Raw genomic sequence first — 19,801 nt, 5'->3', positions numbered from 1 at the left:
TATTTCGCATTCAAAGCTAAGGAATAGCCTAATAGGCATCAATGCAGGGTAGCTTGTTTAAGTTTTTTTATGAATATGCAATTTGTGGGAATCTGGGAAATTTATCCAAAGCATGCATATAAGTAAACTTTACTTTCAATAGCAGTTATCAACATTTAAGACAAATATAAATCTGTTTATATCTAAAGTTATGTCCACTTTGATGTGTCAAAATTTATATCAAATTAGGAATTGATTTTTTTGTGTTAGCCTAATAAGATTCGTGAAAGTGTCTACTGAAGAAGTTAACCCTAAACCTCAATACAGTGCTAGTAGCAGTTCTGTCAACATTTGGCACAACACCAGACCACACAAAGAGGACATGGGTTTCTTCAGTGAGTGTTTTGTTCCAGATTCTGTGACATGTGTAGTGACATGCTGGGGTCAAACTGTGCCTTGATGTTCTGTGTGGACCTTTAAAATATAAACAATATCTGGCAAACAAAACACTGTTAAAACCAAAGGTTCCTTGTATTTAAATGTATTTATTATTATCATCACTTTTATTAACCCATTATGTAGCAATTTCCACATAGATGTGTTGTAAATGTGTATGTCTGATACCCTTTGGGGCAGGTTAGGTTAATCCAGGACTAGGTCTTAGTTATATTAGGACATTTAAGGAATTTTTACAAACATAGCTTACAAAAAAGCAATACTGGTGAGCATCTTGAGACAAAACTATAGCACTGAAATATGTTAGAATATGTCAGTGCAAGATGTTTTAAAATGAAGGCAGCTCAACCAAGTATTTTAGTCTGGGACTAGGATAAGCCCTGTTCAGGAAGCCCCCCCTTTATGTTGTTTTCTCTCTACTGTTGAAAAATGTATTGGGCTATCTCCTTTCTATTTCTAGACTCTCTTACACAGCAATACAGCTATTATGTTTGTATACAGAACTCAAATAGACTTATAACTTTCAACGCCATGATAATTGTATGCTCAAATATTGATCACAGCACAGTATGGGTCAATGTTACACTTGAATAACACACTGAATGTGCAGACTGTGGAGACATCAGCAATATAAATGCAGGAGCTGGAGAAGGTGGCCATTTGGCTTCTTTTCCCAAATGAAAATCTTTCTCATGCAGAACAGCCATGTGGAATCAGATATTGGAAAGGAAAGGGCTGGATCCTCGCTTGTGACTCCATATTCAACACCCGACTGGTTTGAATTTGTGCAGATTAACCGATGAACAAGTGCTTCCCTTTTCCTTTAAAAACAATAATAGTAATAGCGATCAACAAATAAGTCCAAAATCAGACTTATCATGTGGCAATTTCTGCAGAGCAACCAGGCATTCCATTCTCCAGCTTCAATCACAATTTATGCAGCTTTTTTTAACAAAAAAAGCGATATATGTGTCAGGCTTTTGGCCTCATTTAGGAAATGTAACCTTTTGAAAGAAAACAATCCGCTGCTTTGATGGCCTTTTCTGACGCTGACACGCATGGAGACATCTTCAGAATCAGATGGCATTCACACCGTGATTCCTACATCAGCCATCATGTTTCACTCATGCCATATAGGCTACCCTGTGGATGATAAAGGTAACAAAAACAGAAAAGAATGAAAGAACAGATAGAGAGAAATTGGGACATTTCATTTATATTTAATGTAAAAGATATATTGTGTGTTAAGATATGTAAATATGGACCTCGCCTCAGAAAAGGCAGGACAGGGCAACAGGAAACCTTTGTCATTTTATTGCTTTTACGTAATAAAGATAGGTTCATATATAAAATAAAAGGTCAACATTTTTAAATGTCAGTAAGGTTAGAAAAAACTTAAGTACAAATGAGTCTACACATTCCTTTGAAATATATATTTTTTGCACCATGTTATTATTATTATTATTATTATTGAATCAGTGCACCATGTTATTATTTATTAGTGTACTCATATCCAATATGAATAATTTTCATTTTGCAATTTCGATGTCCATGGTCAGAAGAAAAGGCTGATAAATAAATAAATAAATAAATAAATATACATTAATCACGTGTAGCTAATCGTGAAATTATATTTGCAAGCCCTCATCAGACACCCCTTGAATATCTTCTTTAAAAAAAAAACGCATTCATCCCTCCTGTCCCAAATATCCAAATCCTTAATCAACGACACTAAAAGGATGAATGTTTTTTGTTTAAACAAACCTAGGGGTCACTAATATTCGGTCTGTGGTGTAAATGTTCGCCAGCTTTCCCAGGAACGAAGATTGGTTGGCCAACCATTTTGTTTTCCTGTGGAGTCCAACCGGAAGCGAGTCTCGCCGTGTTGCACTTCCAAAATCGGAAACGTATAAACAGGTTAGAATTTTAATCGCTTTTGTATCAATCGTGTAATACTGTGCCCTGTGGTGTGGTTGAGCGTCTGAACGATGACAATTGTTTTTGAAACACAATCGTGTCTGTTTATTGCTACAAATGTATACAGCCGGCTTCCATGTGTACGTAAACACACGTGGGGCATGTACTTGATAGCACTGAAGCTAACACGTTTACCCAAACATGTGATTTCAAATTGATTAAGTCATCGTTGCTTAGAGACATTTTGATGGCAACGAGTTAAATCGTTTTTGTTGAGTTTATTAGAATAATCTTTTTAATTTGCCCTTAACGGTATCTTTCATTTAGCTTAGCAAACCAGCTAACTGTCAGTCACTTGTGTCGTTCAAGTGTTGTTGGTTTTTGAAGTTTGTTATGCTGTGTTCATTGAACTCGTTATGTGGGATTTCAACTAAAATAAATGTCATTGTGACTGTATTTTTGTAGTGAAACATGCTAGAGTTAAAGTCTAAACTTGATCTGTGCCACTTGTCAGTTAGCATTATCAGAAGAAACGGAGAAAACTGGCAAAATACTAGCATATCTGATCAAACTGTCATTAAAGTATTGCTGTATTGATGTAGTCCCCACTGCCATTTTCACAAACACAAAATTTTGAGCTGACTTTAAATGACACCGTAGTGTTTATTATTTGTACTTTATGGGTAACTTTATAGCAGGACTTGTCCTCTCTTTCACCCTCTCACAGTCCAAATCCTGCCATTGAAACAGTTTGAGATTTAATTTTGTTTACATTATTAATTATATTATATACAGCACCGCTTTAGTTTGACATTGGTCAGGATTGGGTTGCATGCATCATACAGGCTGAAGGTGTTCCTGTAATGGTCCTGTAACTCAGTAACGTTAAACAGACCAAAGACTGTGAGATTTAGTTAACACGGAACATGTTTACTGATATAAAAAAAGTGTACAACTTAAATGCACTCTTAATGGCTTTCAATTAAAGCATTTAGCAAATGGATAAATGTAAATGTGAAGAGCATATATCATTACATATGTCATGTTTCTTTGGCATGCATGTAAATATGCAATAAGGTAAGAAAAGGCACCGGTTGATAAAATGAAGTTGCAGTTTGGTTAATTAAACAACACTAAAATATAGATTGTGGACATGTTAAGCAGTTGATCCTTCTGGGAGTATTTAGTTTTGTTTTCCCCATTGGAGAGCGTATGGAAATAAGGTGTATGTTGAATAGCGGTAATGAGTAAATTTTTAGTATAACTTGGTCCTGTAGAAACCACCATCTGACCCCAGTAATAATGAAGCTGCTGTAATGGACTGATTGTAGTAATTTTATAGTGGTTGACCAAGTTTTTTAAAGACTTCTGCTCTGCGTACATTTTTATTTCCACTGCCGCACGCACATACAATAACAACATTAAAGGAAAACACCACCATTTTTCAATATTTTACTATGTTCTTACCTCAACTTAGACAAATTAATACATACCTATCTTTTTTCAATGCGTGAACTTCAACTTTGTACAGCGCCTCATGAATGTGTTAGCATTTAGCCTAGCCCCATTCATTCCTTAGGATCCAAAGAGGGATGAATTTAGAAGCTCCCAAACACTTCCATGTTTTCCCTATTTAAAGACTGTTACTTGAGTAGTTACATGACTAAGTATGGTGGCACAAAATAATACGTGGCAATTTTTTTAAGTGGATAAAAAATGAGAACTATATTGTATGGCAGAAGAACACTTAGTTTGCAGACTTCGACCTTGGCGCTCAGTAACATCATCACTCCTGTGAACTCCCCTTTTCCTTTAAGATATGCATTAAAAATTTGACCCTGTCTTTGAAATCCTGGATAAAATTTCATTAATTAATTATGAGATTTGAAGCTTCAAAGTTTATTATCAGAAATTTCACATTAATTTCAATTGTTGAAATGGCATTACTAGTCAATAAAGATATAAAGGTTTCACAGAATGATTTTTATTATGTTATTATATGTCCCCCGGGAAGCATGCACTCACACTTTACTTTGAGCGATTCGTGCCCGGGCACACTTCTGTCATTAGGATGCAGTTGTTTTGAAGAAAACAGGAAGTAAAACACTCACTTAACACTGGAACACATCGTAATGTTATGTCTATTTTTTACTGAGTCGTTTGGTACGCAATGACACACTGCCCCCACCATGCCTATAATATTGCTTAATGGATCTGTCGCGTGTGCAGCTCAGACATTCGCGTAACCCTGCTGCGCGCATCAGAACGTTTTTACGAAGGCAGATAAAGGTGAATGGTCACGCAATTGACGTCTCTTTTTTGAACCGCACTCTGGGCAATTTGCGATCAAACTGCACGTTCCACGCCTGAGCCCCCGAGGGCAGGCACAAACCAAGCTTTGGGGTCAAACGCGCTCGGGTGCGGTTTGTTTGGGGTAATGTGAGAGCGCTAAAACACATGTTTGCACAGTCTGAGAAAGATGAAAATTTTTCATTTATAATTTAAAATCAAGACATTCTTAACAACATGCAGTGTATGAGAGGGACACGGCAGCGGCGATGGGTGTTTGTCTGCTCAATGCACAAGCAAGGTGAACTAGAGACTTGAGCTCTTCATCTCATGTCATAGAATGACAAAGAGTGTCAGCAGTATGTAATAAAAACTTCCTAGAACCAGTAAAGTCCTGCAATGACAAACATGCTTATATTAAACAAAAAATTTATTTATAAAAAAAATTAACATTTATTAACAATAAGCTCTGTCATCTCCTGTCAATCTTGCCATCAAGATTTTTCTTTCGGTGCATCCCTAATCTTAAATTATGCCAGGGCCATTGATTTGTCTCAAGATACACACAAGTAACGTCTTTTTCTAAGGCATCTTTATAAAAAGATGCTTAAAAACCTTAACTAAGGCCTAGTCCTGGATTTAGCTAAGCCTTGTCTGTGAAACCAGGCCTACATGTAGAAAAGAGTAAATCAGTAAAAATGGGTTTGATTTACGCACAAAAAGCTGAGACACTCAAACTTTTTAACTAGAAAAATAATTTAATGCATCTTCTCACCTCAAATGACCTCTCGAGCCATGTGCCTCTTCATCAGGTCTGATGAAGATATCGGAACTCTCCTCAGAAATAAAACAAAGTAATACTAAACAAAACGCTTTTACCCAAAATATATTGCAGTACGTTAACATTATAAATTTTTTATGTGTTTCCTGTAAATTGATGCCCTGACTTTGCCAATGCCAACTCCATGCTCTGTCCGTAGAGCCAGATGAAAATAGAATGATAGCGATTACCAAACAGTGTTGAACAACATATGGCATCTTGCATTGATTCTTGGGAGCAATGATTATTTGATGTTTATAGCTTTTGTCTCTTTAGGGCGCTCCTGAAGATGTTCTCAGGGTACCATGAGCGTGTGGACCTTGAGGATGAGCTGTACCAGGATGAAGAAGACTCGAGTTTGTCGGATGCTGAAAGCGAGCTGCAGTTCCGACTTTATTCCCAGCTGCACTATAGCACTGAGAACCAGGATTCCCATGAGAACTTGACAGAGGTCCAGTCATCAGTACCACAGACTCAACCTCAGCAGAAATCTTTGCCTCCCCCTCCTCCTGCTGCACCTGTAGATGTCATAGTGATAGACTCTGGTCCAGATGCTATCACAGTATCAGATAACACAGAGGAAGATGACAGCGTGTGTGCAAAGAAAGGCCAAACGTCAAAGCACTGTAGCCTGGCACGCAAGAGGTGCGAGCCCTATAGCGCCCATTCGCTCAATCCATCACGTGGTCAAACAGGAAGAAACTCTCCGGATGATATTGTGGTGTTGGATTCAGATTCAGATGAGAGCTCAGATTCCCATTCGGTACCCCCTTTTGTTGAGGATCTGGGTTCGGATTCCGATTCGGATGAACTAGAGAACTGGATGATTCTGGGTCGGGATAAACATGAGGAAGATCAGAGCATCCAGCTGAACCTTTCCATATCAGAGAACTGTGAGACACCAGGTAAGTGTTTTGTTTTTTATAAGTAAAAGTAAAGGAGAAAGTTTGACAAGTATTGATTCTTGGCCATGCAATAAAAGTGAATGGTTTGTGAGGCTGTCCTCAACGTTCACTCTGACAACCAAATTTGTGTTTTCACTTTTAACAGTTGTGTTTTGTAGAATCTTCACACTTTTTATGCAACAAAATCTAGGCTGTAATGCTTAAAAATGTGACTGTCTTTTCTTTACTGGGCAATGCATGCATGACATCCAAACCAAAATTTATGCAAAATAGAATTCACGTTGCATCATTTCTTTATTTCTTTAAGCGTGTTACCTTCATTTTGATTTTTGACTGTAGTGTTGCTCTGATTTGAATTATGTTAGTTAGTCTTTGTATTAGGGCTGGGCAAAAAAAATGATTTTCCGATTAATCGTTTTTTTTAAACCTGGTCTAATAAAAATCGATTCTCAAAGAGCAGAATCGATTCTTTTTCTTTCATATTTATTTCCACAAACATTGAATGTAAAATTAACTTTAATCTAATTACTAGTCGTCTTCAACGTTAGTGTTGTGGCTTTTAATTTTTTTATTAATTACCCACTTGTAAACTTCTGTTCACTGTTCTTTTTTATTATTATAGTATTTGTATTAAATCTATATTCATTGAGTTGAATCGAGAATCGAGTATAAAAACCTACCCGAGAACCAGAATCGAAAATTGAACTGAGAATCGGAATCTAATCGATTTGATAGCTTGTGAATCGAAATCGAATCGATCTGGAACATCTGAATCGATACCCAGCCCTACTTTGTATGGTTGGGCTGATGCTTAGGGCCCTATAATTTCCGCAATCATGGATCGCGGATGGAATCGCGGAATTGGCAAATTTAACACGGAATCTAGTGTTAACGCGGAATTTCACATATTTTGAATAAAATTCTGTGTTTGTGTGGGAGAAGAACGTATGTCTGGGGGAAATTCCGACCGGGGGAAACAAATCTGGGTGACACACCCCCTCCCGTAATTTCAGTCCCCCTCCAAAACACTGAAACCATGGCGAAGGGGCTCTCCACGACTCTGCTTTTGTCAGCGAAAAAAATAAGAAGTTCGATGCTAAGCACTCAGTTCCGAGCAATTCCCACATTACTTTTATGTGACCGGAGAATTGTTCATTTGTAAGTTTTGTCAACATTCCGTTGACTGGGAGCGCAAAGATACATGCACTCTCTCATCCACGTCTCTCTCACTGCACCTCTCTCACGTGCACGCGCTCTCGCATCTGTCCGAAGTCCGAACACAAATCCTCATGTATTTGTTCAGTTTTATGCGTTTCAAACGAGCTGGACTAATATGTTTAAGGCACTTCTGAAGACACCACTGCTTTGACACGTGTAGCCTTCTGCAACAACACTAAACAATGCATTGAATTGAGTAAAGTGTGTGTGTATAAATGCATGTTTTTAATCATTAACATTAAAGGCACACTCTTTTTATGACTAAAATAACAGTAAAGGGTAAAAAAATTATTGCCAAAAATTAAAAAGGACAAAACGGAATTTGCTTAAATTGAAATGGACAAAACGGAATTTGGGAAAAAATATAACGGAATTTGGGAAAAAATACAACGGATTTTATAGGGCCCTAGATGCTGCACGTGTGAACACACAAGCACAAATTTGTGTATATCCCCAAAGCTTTCTGCATTCCTCTGCTTTAAAGGCTGTATGTACGTTCTAATCACTGCATCTGTAAATCTTCTATTCATATGCATTTGCTGTAAAGTTAGTATGTGTGTTTAACCGACTGAACAAGAGTGTGTTTGTGTGTGCAGGCTTTGCGCATGCATCAGGCTTTACGCATGTAAAGTTCATTTGCATGCACGTGAGAACGCGCGGGGAAAGCGACGAGGGAATATTTCTGTGTATGTAGAGTAGAAACAAACAAAACATAACAAACCTCCTGTCAGAGAGCGAGTGAGAGCATAGGAGACTTTAATCGTAGATGAATAAAAATGTACTTGCAAATCTCTCTAGATCTACACATTAGGTTAACCTGCAAAGCAGCAAACCTCCTTTCCCCCCCCAAATCTTGGATGCAATGTACTAATTTCCTTTTTTTTTTTTTTTTTTTCTACTCTTTCTTCCACCTTTGTTTTTTTTATCTATACTACTAATACTGACAGTTTCATTCTTTTTCCCCATCTCTTTTTCCCATCTCTTTTTCCCTTCATCTACTCATCTCTCTCTCGCTCTCTGGCTCATTTAAATGGTGGCTACGAAGGAGTCTTTGGGGTGGTATTTCTGCTCGGTCGATCATGCTTCTCACACTTATGTGCAGAGGGGGCCTTCTACTGCCCTGGCCCGCTTTTGTTACCCAGAGAGAGTGATTCAGTGAAGGATGAGAGAGAGTAAAGGAGGGGTTCAGAGGGAGGAAAGGCCCAGCTCTCTGTCTCTCTTTTTCTCCTCGGTGTCTCTGATCTCTGGGGCTTGACCCTGCACTCCAGAACATGTGGGCCATATACGGGAGGGGAGTTGTGAGGAAGTGACTGGAGAGGTTGCCCTGTATGTGTGTATGTTTGTGTCCAAATGTGAGAGGTTTCCTATGCCGGGTTAACTGTGATAAAGAAGGAACAAAGGATTGTTAAAGCTCCCGTTCTTTCTGTGTTTTTGATTGTGTTTACAGTGCGCAATATAACATGTTTCACGTGTAAAAAAAGGCGGTATTTTTCCACATAATTTACTTATCTTTATACAGCTGTTTTCACTGTCCTCAAAACAGGCTGATGTCTTCCTTGTTCTATGATGTCCCTCTTTCAGAAATACATATCGAGTTCTGATTGTGTAGCTTGTTTAGTGTGTTGTGATTCGATGGCAGCTTAGCTTGCCGTTAGCTTAGCTGGGACTAACATATTCCTGTGGGCGGAGTTTAGTCAACAAACTGTTCTAGTGACGTCATTAAAGCAGGAAATAGAGGGCTGTGGTCCAGACTGGCCGTTCGCTGTGGGCTTTGAAGGGCGAATTCTGTTAAAGAAAATAAATCGCCTGGCAGAGAACTTTGAGCTTTTTCATTTTACAGGTATTATTTATGCTATTATAGCAACATTACACACTAACTAGGGTTTAAAAAAATGGGATCAGAAAGAACGTGACTTTTAAGATTTAAGGTTTTGTGGGTAGTGAGGGTTGAGATCATATACCGTATATTAGGGCTGGGTGATACTGACCAAAATCCATATCTCTGTAATTTTGGGATGAATGGCCGTGTGTATAATAAATATCTTGGTATTTATATATAAGTGGAATAAATGAGTGGAATAAATGTTTACATTCAAGACAAGTCAAAGTTTGTTTTTTAAAAATATACAGCTGCACAACTGGATGGAAAGCTTACGTCTGATCTCGGTGTACATATCCGGCTAGGCATGGGCCGTTTACCGGTTGCAAGATATACAGAGGTTTTTAATAGGGATGCACGATATATCGGCCGACATATCGTTATCGGCCAATAACTGCTTATTTTTAATATTATCGGTTATCGGTCTGACAGCAAAATTAGGCCAATAAATGAAAGCCGATAAATGATGGATTATTTTGATTTGTTGAATCACTTCACTTGCTCATTGCTGGCCATGTGGAGTTTTAATTGGTGCTTTCTGTGACATAGCACGAAGATGAAACGTGTTGCGGGCTTAAGAAGAGTATGTCCGCGGTCTGCGAGTTTTTCATTGTGAAAATAATACGAATATTTATCGGCCTGTAGATATCGGTTATCGCCCCCAAATACAAAGAGTTATCGGTTATCGGCATCGGCCAAAATTTCCATATCGGTGCATCCCTAGTTTTTAAAAGTCAGGGTTTCAAAACCACTCAAATTTTATGTGATACCGTTGTCAAGGTAGAAGGTATAAGCTGTGTTTACACAAAAATAAGTTAAATAATTAAGTCATGTAATTGATTTGATGTTTACATTTAATATTATTGATTGTAATTTTATAATTTTTTGAAAAAATATAATAATTTAAGGCCTTATTTTTGCCTGGCATACATGTTGTATGTTGCTTAAACATAAAATGTATTGTGTCCAATTGAAAATTTGTTGTTTGTATAATGTATATGCAGACATTTGAAAATAACACATTTTTGCTCAAGGTTATGAAACCGCCAAAATCTCATATCGGCCCATGCCTATCAGAGCTTTTGTTGCAAATAATGAGGTCATATCATATCTGACCATCCTGATATAGACGTATCGTCGTATCCCGCAGGGAAAAAATACATATGTATTACCAAAACTTGATAAACCTGCCAGCCCTATACCGTAATATACATTAATCTGTATATTATTTTTCTAAACCATTATATTTTTTAACCATCCTGCTTTTTAATTGTAACCATGGTCAACAAAGGCTGTGATGAAGCCTGACCCGATACATGCACGTTTTACTGCTAAATGTGCGGAGGGACGTCCCACCTAATAGTTTTGCCTTTAGTAATTATTATTGACTTTGAATATTAAATTGAATTATTATTTAATATTGACTTTAGTAATACTGATATATCAGCTATGTGTTATTTAATTGGTCAGTATTTGGCCATCCTCACTTGTCCTATTAACAGAAATGCCTGTAATTTCCGAAATCTGAAACTGAAACATTTTGCATTATTTTGGGTAAATGTGTTTATGTTTTTTTTACTGTTTTGTTTTTCTTACATGCTTTTAAAAGTCTATAATATCGTCGGGGCTGAGGGTGTAGTGGGCTTTCGCACTTTCGGCGACCCAAGTTCGATTCCCGGCTCGTGGTCATTTGCCGATCCCATACCCCTCTCTCCTCCCTGTATTTTCCTTTCCTCTCTTTGGCCAAAAAATATAACTTAAAAAAAGTATATAATATAATATCAGCCATTTCTATTGAGAACATTACCACAAATAAAATAAAATGGAATAATTGTGCTAAATGTAGTTGGGGTTGAAATACACATCTTTAATATTTTCAATTTCTCTTTGCTGAAACAATATTGTGTTCATAGTGGGGTAAATAAACACATTTTCATCTGTTAACTTGTCCTACAAGACACAAACGTATATGATATAGTGATTGTAGTATGCACTCTTCATATGGTATGAGGGACTGAATTTGTCAAGTGTGATTGTGTTTGTGATGCACTAGCCAAAAGCTTTAGACAGCAGTGACTAATTTCATTTCAGCACACACAGTATAGTCGCACAAATCCAATTCTCTCCAGTTCCTAAGTCTCGTAACTCTGTGATGTACGCCTGCCGAACAACCTACATTCATCCCACAACACGCATACCCTCAAATCCAATTCTCTTCAGTTGATGGGCGTTACTGTTACTATAAGGTAACACACACACACAAAACGGTCAACAGAGGCTGATTTTAAGAACAGTAATACCCCATTCACACACCACTTTGGTCCCAGAAAATTGGTAGAGAGGTTTCTGTGTGAACACAAACGCGTTCCGTAAATGTTCTGGGATTGCACATGTAAAGAAGGCATAGTAACATTGCCGTAACATTCACGGAAAGCATTCTGTGTGAACAAGAGGCAGAGTAGTGCTGTAGTGAGGACGCGTATGTCATCGCAACAAGAAGTTATGGTTCATCTGTTTGAAATAAAATGCAGATCAACTTTCACGACGAGAAATGTCAGGAAACTGGAGTCAAGCAGAGATCTGGGAGCTCGTCACTATCCGCCCTGATGCTGAGATCATTCACCAGCATGACAGAACAGCACATCACACGCTCTCCTTTTGATCTTGTCATAAACAAAAATGCATGCGCATGGTTTCTCGAAAGAGATATCACGGATAATTAGCAAATTTCAGATGCTGTTGAAAAACCTACCGTATTTTTCGGTCTATAAGCCGCTTTTTTTCATAACTTGGCTGGTGCTGCGTCTTGTAGTCAGGTGCGCCTTGTAAGTCAGTATGAATTAATTTTGTTATTTATGAGGCAAGAGACATCATTACCGTCTACAGCCGCGAGAGTCCGCCATATGCTGCTTCTGTATTTATGTCATTCAATGGATTCTGTAATGTGGAATGACGAGTATGCGAACTTCAAGCTAGTTTGCTTGTTCGGTTAATTTAGCCTATTCAACCTTCCAGGTAAGTTCTTTATGCTATGGTTTATCGTTTAAATAACTGATAATATTACTTCAACGTACAGACATCCATTCTGCCTGTTGTTCTGTCTGCTATTGTTTAGTTGAATAACTTGACTTTCCACATTAAATGTCTGTTCTTCGGCTTGGATTTTGTGAAATAATTTTCGAAATAAACGCGACGTATAGTCCACTGCGACTTATGTGTTATTTCGTCTTAATGACACATTTTTGAATGATGCGGTTTATACTCGGATGCGGCTTATAGTCCGGAAAGTATGGTACTAAGTGCACGACTTTAAATACGTAACGTGTCTTTATGCGATCAGTATGTGTGTACTGTAAATGCACGCACAGATTCCAGAAAATCATTGGCAGTGTAAATGAATTGAAATGAATGAAAAAAAGGAAATTATCCCGCATTTTTCATGTATTTTCCGTATTTTGAGAAAAGGGCTTAAGACATTTAGACAGAATAACGTGAATTATGATGTTTTTGTTTGCATAAGCATTCATTTCAATTCCATATATTTTAAAATTAACTTAAAATTAACTCATATAATACAGTGTGACACACTGTCACATAGTCATTGATGATGCTTAGAAAGGCATACAGGTGGGTGAAAGTCTAGAAATCCTTTCCACCAATACTGTTTGTCTTGACTCCTGTCCTGTCGTCCTGCCACCCCCCCCCCCCACACACAGAGAGAGTGTGTCTCTGAAAATATCTGATTTTGGGATGAAGGGGCCCCTCAGACCCCACTGAAACGGAACAGACAGGAAAAATGAGAGACTCTAAAAAAACTGGGGAAAGGGGGGCTATGAACTTGAATTAGTTGTTGAGCCTTCCTCAGTGGTCACACTTTCTTTTTTCTACCTCCTTTGTGCCTTTTTAATTTCCTTTTCCCTCTTTTATCTTTTTTTCTCAGTGTTTTTCCCTCCCCTTTTTTGGTTCTGTCTGGTTTTTCGCCATGTGAAAACCAAAGTTTGTCATTAGTTGGACTATAGCACTGGCAGCAGATGGCCATTAGTTTAGTCTGCATAGTTTATTCTGAATTGTCTTGGAGTTTGTTTGATACACTGCAGGCCATATGCAAAGGTAAGATTTTTGCTGTCTGTCTCCCCTTTTTTTTTTTCAAAAGTTCAGTAAATTGGTTTGTTGCTGTTTTGTAGTTTTTTTGTAGTATTTCTGGTTTAGTGTATGATTACTTTTGGTGAACATGGCCTTGACACCTGTTATAGCCTATTGGATGTATTTTCTCTCTCTCTCTCTCTCTCTCTCTCTCTCTCTCTCTCTCTCTCTCTCTCTCTCTCTGATATATCTCCTCTCTTTAATAAGGCCACACCTATACTTCCATGAACTGACAGCTGTCAGTCACTTTTGTTGCTTTGTATGGTACTTTTATTCTTGCTATATTCTGCTCAAGGTAAAGTTGTTGAGTGTGTAATCTGTAAAATCTCTAATATTTATTTTATAATTAACAATACAGTCTGCATTAGGAAAGGCTGGAAGGTGTAAGTAAATGAACATGTTTTTTTATACGGGCATAAAGAGGAAGTGCATCATTGTAAGTGCCGTGGGTCATGATATTGTAACTGCAAGACTTTGGCGATCAGGTCGCTGAAAAGCGAATGTGCAAGTTGTGAAACTCATGTTGCCGAATGCTGGATAAGGTGAAGGTGTTATCTGCAGGCCGCATATTACCGCATGATTCGTACAGATGTGCGTGTGGGTCGCTGGGGTAAGGCGTGGCAGCTGTGTGAGGTGATACGTGTCTGTAGGTCTGTGTGTGTGAGATTGTGTCTATAAGTTGAATGTGTGTGTGTGGGTAGGGATAGGCATCAGCTCTTATCTGGGCACAGCAGTGCCACATCATCTGAAACACCTCAGCCATTTCTCCATGCGGTCTGTTTGAACAGACGCCATGTCCTTACACAAACACACAACACAGATTTGTTACAAAATCACAGTGTGAGGTGGTGTATACTTTTATATAGTTATTTTGTGGTGTAAGGCACATGTTAGAAAATTAAGTAAAAATCCAGGGGAATGTGTCGCCATTTCATTTTTTCGCAAATGTTCGCAAAAAGATGTGGTGGAAATTTTTCCTTACTTCCTTAAATATCTTACTTGTTTCTTACTTTACATCACTGTATACATAATGATTGCTGGTGTAAAAATTTCACTAGTTACATTTTTCACATATTATTGTGAGAAACGTAAATTTTAAAGTTCATAGATTTGTATTAAACTAAAATTTAATATCAACCTAAAAAAAATTATTGAACTGAGAATATACAGAATTGGGGAAATCACTAAAACCGGGATAAAAACGAAACAAAAGTAAAAAAATATGCAATATTTTACAGTTTAAAACAACTATACACCAAATAGTATTCTATTAAGCCCCTGATAACATTATAATATTGTCTTGTTTGTTTTTACTGATTCCCACTCATTGGCAAAATAAGAAAATAGGATATCATTTATACCTATAATTTATGCATCATTCGGAACTGTTTCACCCAATCATTTATTTTTAAATTTTAATTGATTACATAAATATTGACTCTATCCGATTTATAACCAATTTTGACAGCACAGTACTATTGATCATATCCAATGTTGAAAGAAATATTGACAACGACTCGTTGAGCATTGGCCTTAAATCGCGAAAATCTCATCAGACTTTTCCAGACGATTGTAATTTTTCATCGGCTCTACACACGGCTTCTCTTAAGAAAGGAGCATTTCCATCAGCTCGGTTTTCACGAATGGCCAGTGATCTATGCCACAAGTGTGGGCAGCGTAATCCTGTTTGAAAGGTCTGCGTGTGTTCCTGGTTGTATGTCTGGCGTTTTGGGTGGGCTCTGCATGGGACAGCAGGTATCCTTAATCACGTTATGGGGCGCGGGGTGTATTTTTGAGAAGGGGTTAGCTGGCAAGCTCCCATCCCAATTTCATACTAAATGGTCACACACCAGGTTTGATTAGAGAAGGCAGGGTGGAGGAACTCAGCCTGCTCCATTGTCACAGTTTCTGCCGTTGGGGCACAGATCTGTGCATTTAAACATGGCAGCGTTGCACGTATGCGGGCCGTCTTCCCGTTGTTCTTCTATTGGGGAATATTTAGTTTTACGAATCCCATTTTGACTTATTTCTTTTTTGTTGTCAGAAGTAACTTGCACACACTAAAATACTTACAATACTTAAATGTTTTGCTCATTAAAATACATATGTAAATATTGGCATGTTTTGGTATAGTAATTTATCTCTTTATTATTTTCAGCTTTTGGTCTGGTATTAACGTGACTTAATAAAGCTATCACAATATATATATTTTTTTAATAGTTAGGACTCAGGAGAGTATCCTCCCATTGTGGGTTAAATCTGAATGTTTTATCTGGTCCTCTGTGATTATCTTCAACGCGCAAAGATGCAACGTTCTCCCGGAAAACCTCAGGTCCAACATCTGTGTTTGTTTTCGCAGGTGCTCATTTGGTTTGATGTGAACGTTTTTTCAATATAGAATATTTGTGTGGGCTGTTTTCTGATAAAGTGTAGTGGAAAAAGTCCCCCGCTACATTTTTGTCGTAATTCATTTGTTTTCCACAGAATTATTTAAATGCGATGGCAAGATGAAAAAAAGAACGTGTATATATTTTGTTATTTTTAAGAAGAAGATATGCAAATATGGTAATTCATGGCTTTGTGTGCATGGGGCATAAGAGCAGGTTTTAAAAGTGCGTCCTTTGGAATTGAATTATGCATACCGTGTCAATAAATTTAGACTAATGTTGACAACAAAATGAGAAATTAGTTCTATAAAGGTAATGCAGTATGAATTTAAAGAATGATATTCATTCAGATAAAGAATTATATGTTAAGACTTGTTTAATTGTAATCCAAGACCGAATATAATGGATATTCATCATTTCATTCTGTATTTAGTCTGGCATGATTATCTTACTGTAGTACTCGCTCTCGTAAAGTGCGTCTCTGCACAAGGAAAAAACTTCAGTGAGGGGGGAAAAGGCAATTGCAATTACCAATAAAATCCATTATAATTAAGCAGTCATTTAATATAAAATCAAATTATTGCCTTCGAGACAAATGAATGGGGTTTCCCATTGAGACCTGATTTTATATATATATATATTTTTTTTTCTTGGTCTGTCTTTCAGCAACTTTAACTTTTAAATCACTCAGTCTTTTTGTTTGGGGTGTTTGGGTTAAATGAATTTATTAACCACTGAGCCAAGATGATGATTACTTTGCTGTTTGGGGTATAGACTCTTAAACTAGATTATTAATGCAATTTTATAAGTAATACTAAATGGATATTTTGGCTCAGTTGTTAATTTTGTGGCACGTTTAGTTTTTGTGGCAAAGTAATAGTTTACCCCAAAATGAAAATGATGGTATCACCGTCACGTCGTTCCAATTTTGTATGGATTTGTGTCTTAAAAGTAATATCATTTAAAATTTGTCTCTGTGTTTTTGTCCACACAATGAAAGTCAGTGAGGTTCATTGTTTTTGTCTATACAATGAAACAACAACTAACGCATTATATCTTACAAAATGTTCTGTCAAAGAAAGGAATACAAACATACAGTTTGGAGCGACATACAAATGGGTAAATGTCAAATGATGACATAACTTTATTTTTTGGGTGAACTATTTCTTTTAGTGGGTCTTGTGGATACACTGTATTGAAAGGTTGCCCCTCCTTAAGACAACTGAGATACATAATGCTTAGATCACTGTAAAAAAAATTTGATCATTCATCCGACTCTTTAATAAAATTGTACGTGTTTAAAAGTGAAAAGCCACTTCACTTATCTCTATGCATTACATTTTTGAAAAAAGTACCTACTATACAAAATTGCTCTCTTGACATTTGGATGAGTCACATTCTGTTTTTTTTCCAAAAACTTTACCCTATTATTTTTCATTAAGTTCACAAAAAAAACGACAGATTAAAATATTCAATACAATTAATTTTTATACACTGTGGCTTCCTGGCCCATTTGTGTAGCCATTATAAAGTTCTGGGAGGTCATAGTTATATGATTACATTTAAAGACATTGCTTTATTTTTACATTTTTTTTCTTATGTCTGTACTGATATATCTCTCCACTCATGAAAGGTTAGATGTGTTTGTGTGTAGATTTGTATGCGAGCCGGTCTGTGTCTTACTGTTACTAATCTCTCGAGGTTTCTTAACTCCCTTAGGGACCTTCCGGAAAACGCCACCTCGCTATTATTAGTACTTCTTTTGCATATCGAGGGAGCTACTTTCAAATGTGAGTGTGTGCATATGTGTGTGTTTTTCACGTGTGCGTTTGGTAAGAGTTAGGCTGGGCCAGTGTTTACAACAAAAAAAAATCCTTTTTGTCACACCAGCTTTTGAACCGAACTTGAGATCTAAAGAAATTTTGACCACATTTGCTTATCTAGTAGGAGATAATGGAAAGATAGAGATCATAATAAATAATAAAAAGTTCTTTACAAATAATTCAATGCCATGGTTTACTCAATATTATTGTCACATCAATGTTTCTATTTAGGTTTCTATTTAATGAAATTATGAAAACAAGCAGCTTAAACACATTTTAAAATTATGACTTGACTTTTATAGTATGAGGATACCCTAACTTCTAATTTGCATTTGCAAAAAAAAAAAAAGGTTACTATTGTAAAAAAATATAATGGTGTAGATAGATGAAACCTTGTTTATAACACTTTGATTCCAGTGGGGACTAATAACATATTGATCAGAGTCCATAAATCAATTTTGACCTGATATGTTCATAACAAAAAGGTCTTTCCTCATTCTAGTAAATAAATACAACCTGCTTCCTGTTTATGCAGTAGGTGAGGAACCACTCAATTCAAATGTTTGCTAAAATGTTTCATTGTTATTCAGTCAGAGGATGCTTTGGAATTCTTGTTTCTTCTCTGAAAGTTTCCTCCGTTTATAAAACATATCCAATAATCCTCCAACATGCAGAAATAATGAAACCAGCTTTCATCACTTGGATTTAAGCTCAGATTTTCCAGTCGCAACTCATCATCATCTTATAGCAGTTTTGTCTGCTATCTAATGTGGCTGAAGCATACAGTTGGTTTAGCTGCGAGCTCAGATAGCTGTCAGTGGTGCTGCGAACCCGCTTGTGTAGATTTTGGGCATGTTGGTGAAATGAGGCTGATATGTCAGCGGGCCGACTGTCGGGAAGCCATTTCCCTCAAATCATTCCACCTCTTCTGCCATTTACTGTTATTGTGATTACTGCATATGCCGGATGCATTGGCTGTTTATCTTTTTGCTAACATCCAATAATGTTTCAGCTAGCTATCTTCATCGCACAAGTAGGGTTTGTGTTATGTAGTAATAAGATCCTAAGCCTAAATACTTATAGGCTATATAAGTATATATAAGTATAATAAAAGTGAATTTGGTTTTCTTATTGAAGACAGTCTTTTTAAGCTGTAAAAAAATCTACCAGTGAAAAAGCGGTAAAGTTAGAAATAAAAAATTTTTTGTATCGTATTTTTTTGCTCTCATTTATTAAGAGAGGCATGGCGATTTTGGGTAGAAGAAGAAAACATGCATGCTGGAATTGAATCTGCTTCACCCACATGAACACCACAGCTCAATGTGCTTAAAGAATGCATGTTTACTTCACAGCCTTGATTAAACATTTTTGTTGGTCTAGGTTTCAACCTGTTACATTGATACATTCACATTATTTAACAATGAAATTGTTTTAACATTCCAGCAGTCATTATAGGGCCTTTCTACACCTGGTCACTTCTCTGATCAGATAGATAGAGTCTTTGCTAAACAGATATTAATCTGATCTTCTATTCCCGCGCAAAATGCAAATAACTTATTCATTACTCTGCCTTAAGAAACTTGCAACGGTGCTTATGGGTGATTCTCACGAAAACTTGGTTTTAAAAATGTCAAGCATGAAAATGTAAAAATTGCTTAAATTTACTTTTTACCCACCAGACATTGAAAAACAAAGTCTGGAGTAAATGGGAACATTAATTTAAAAACTTTTACTTATCATTTAACACTTTTTGTAACATAATTAAAAAAATGAGTCCTAAAAAATCTCATTACCGCAACAGTCAGAAAACATCAACACTGACATATTTTCAAAATGACATGACAAACCTGAAAGAACATAATTTGGAGATTCTGCACATGAATTTAAAATCAAAGTATTATGCTTCTATTAATTAAATTAACATTTAATAAGCATCTGTTGCGGTAATGATAATCAAAATGTTGTGTAAGCGTTCTGACAAGACA

The 19,801-nt window shown here is 36.8% G+C and overlaps 1 protein-coding gene and 1 long non-coding RNA gene across 2 annotated transcripts in view; one reads left to right on the top strand and one right to left on the bottom strand.

The window, feature by feature from the left end:
- Positions 1-605: 605 nt before the first annotated feature.
- Positions 606-2,324, bottom strand: LOC129444689 (uncharacterized). The gene is made up of 3 exons (XR_008644564.2): positions 2,200-2,324; positions 1,440-1,578; positions 606-1,256 (listed from the first exon to the last, which is right to left on the bottom strand). It is a non-coding gene; the product is annotated as an uncharacterized lncRNA (long non-coding RNA).
- Positions 2,221-19,801, top strand: part of zcchc7 (zinc finger, CCHC domain containing 7) — a 77,002-nt gene continuing 59,421 nt past the window's right edge. The window contains exons 1-2 of the mRNA XM_055205491.2: positions 2,221-2,352; positions 5,738-6,366. Of these exons, the coding sequence (XP_055061466.2) occupies positions 5,751-6,366 (616 nt within the window). The 5' untranslated portion in view covers positions 2,221-2,352; positions 5,738-5,750. The remainder of the gene's footprint in view (positions 2,353-5,737; positions 6,367-19,801) is intronic.

Source organism: Misgurnus anguillicaudatus, chromosome 3, assembly GCF_027580225.2.
Source record: "Misgurnus anguillicaudatus chromosome 3, ASM2758022v2, whole genome shotgun sequence".
In the NCBI taxonomy this organism is placed as follows: Eukaryota; Metazoa; Chordata; class Actinopteri; order Cypriniformes; family Cobitidae; genus Misgurnus; species Misgurnus anguillicaudatus.
Note: the sequence above shows the minus strand (reverse complement) of the source record. Positions and strands in the feature narration are given on the sequence as shown.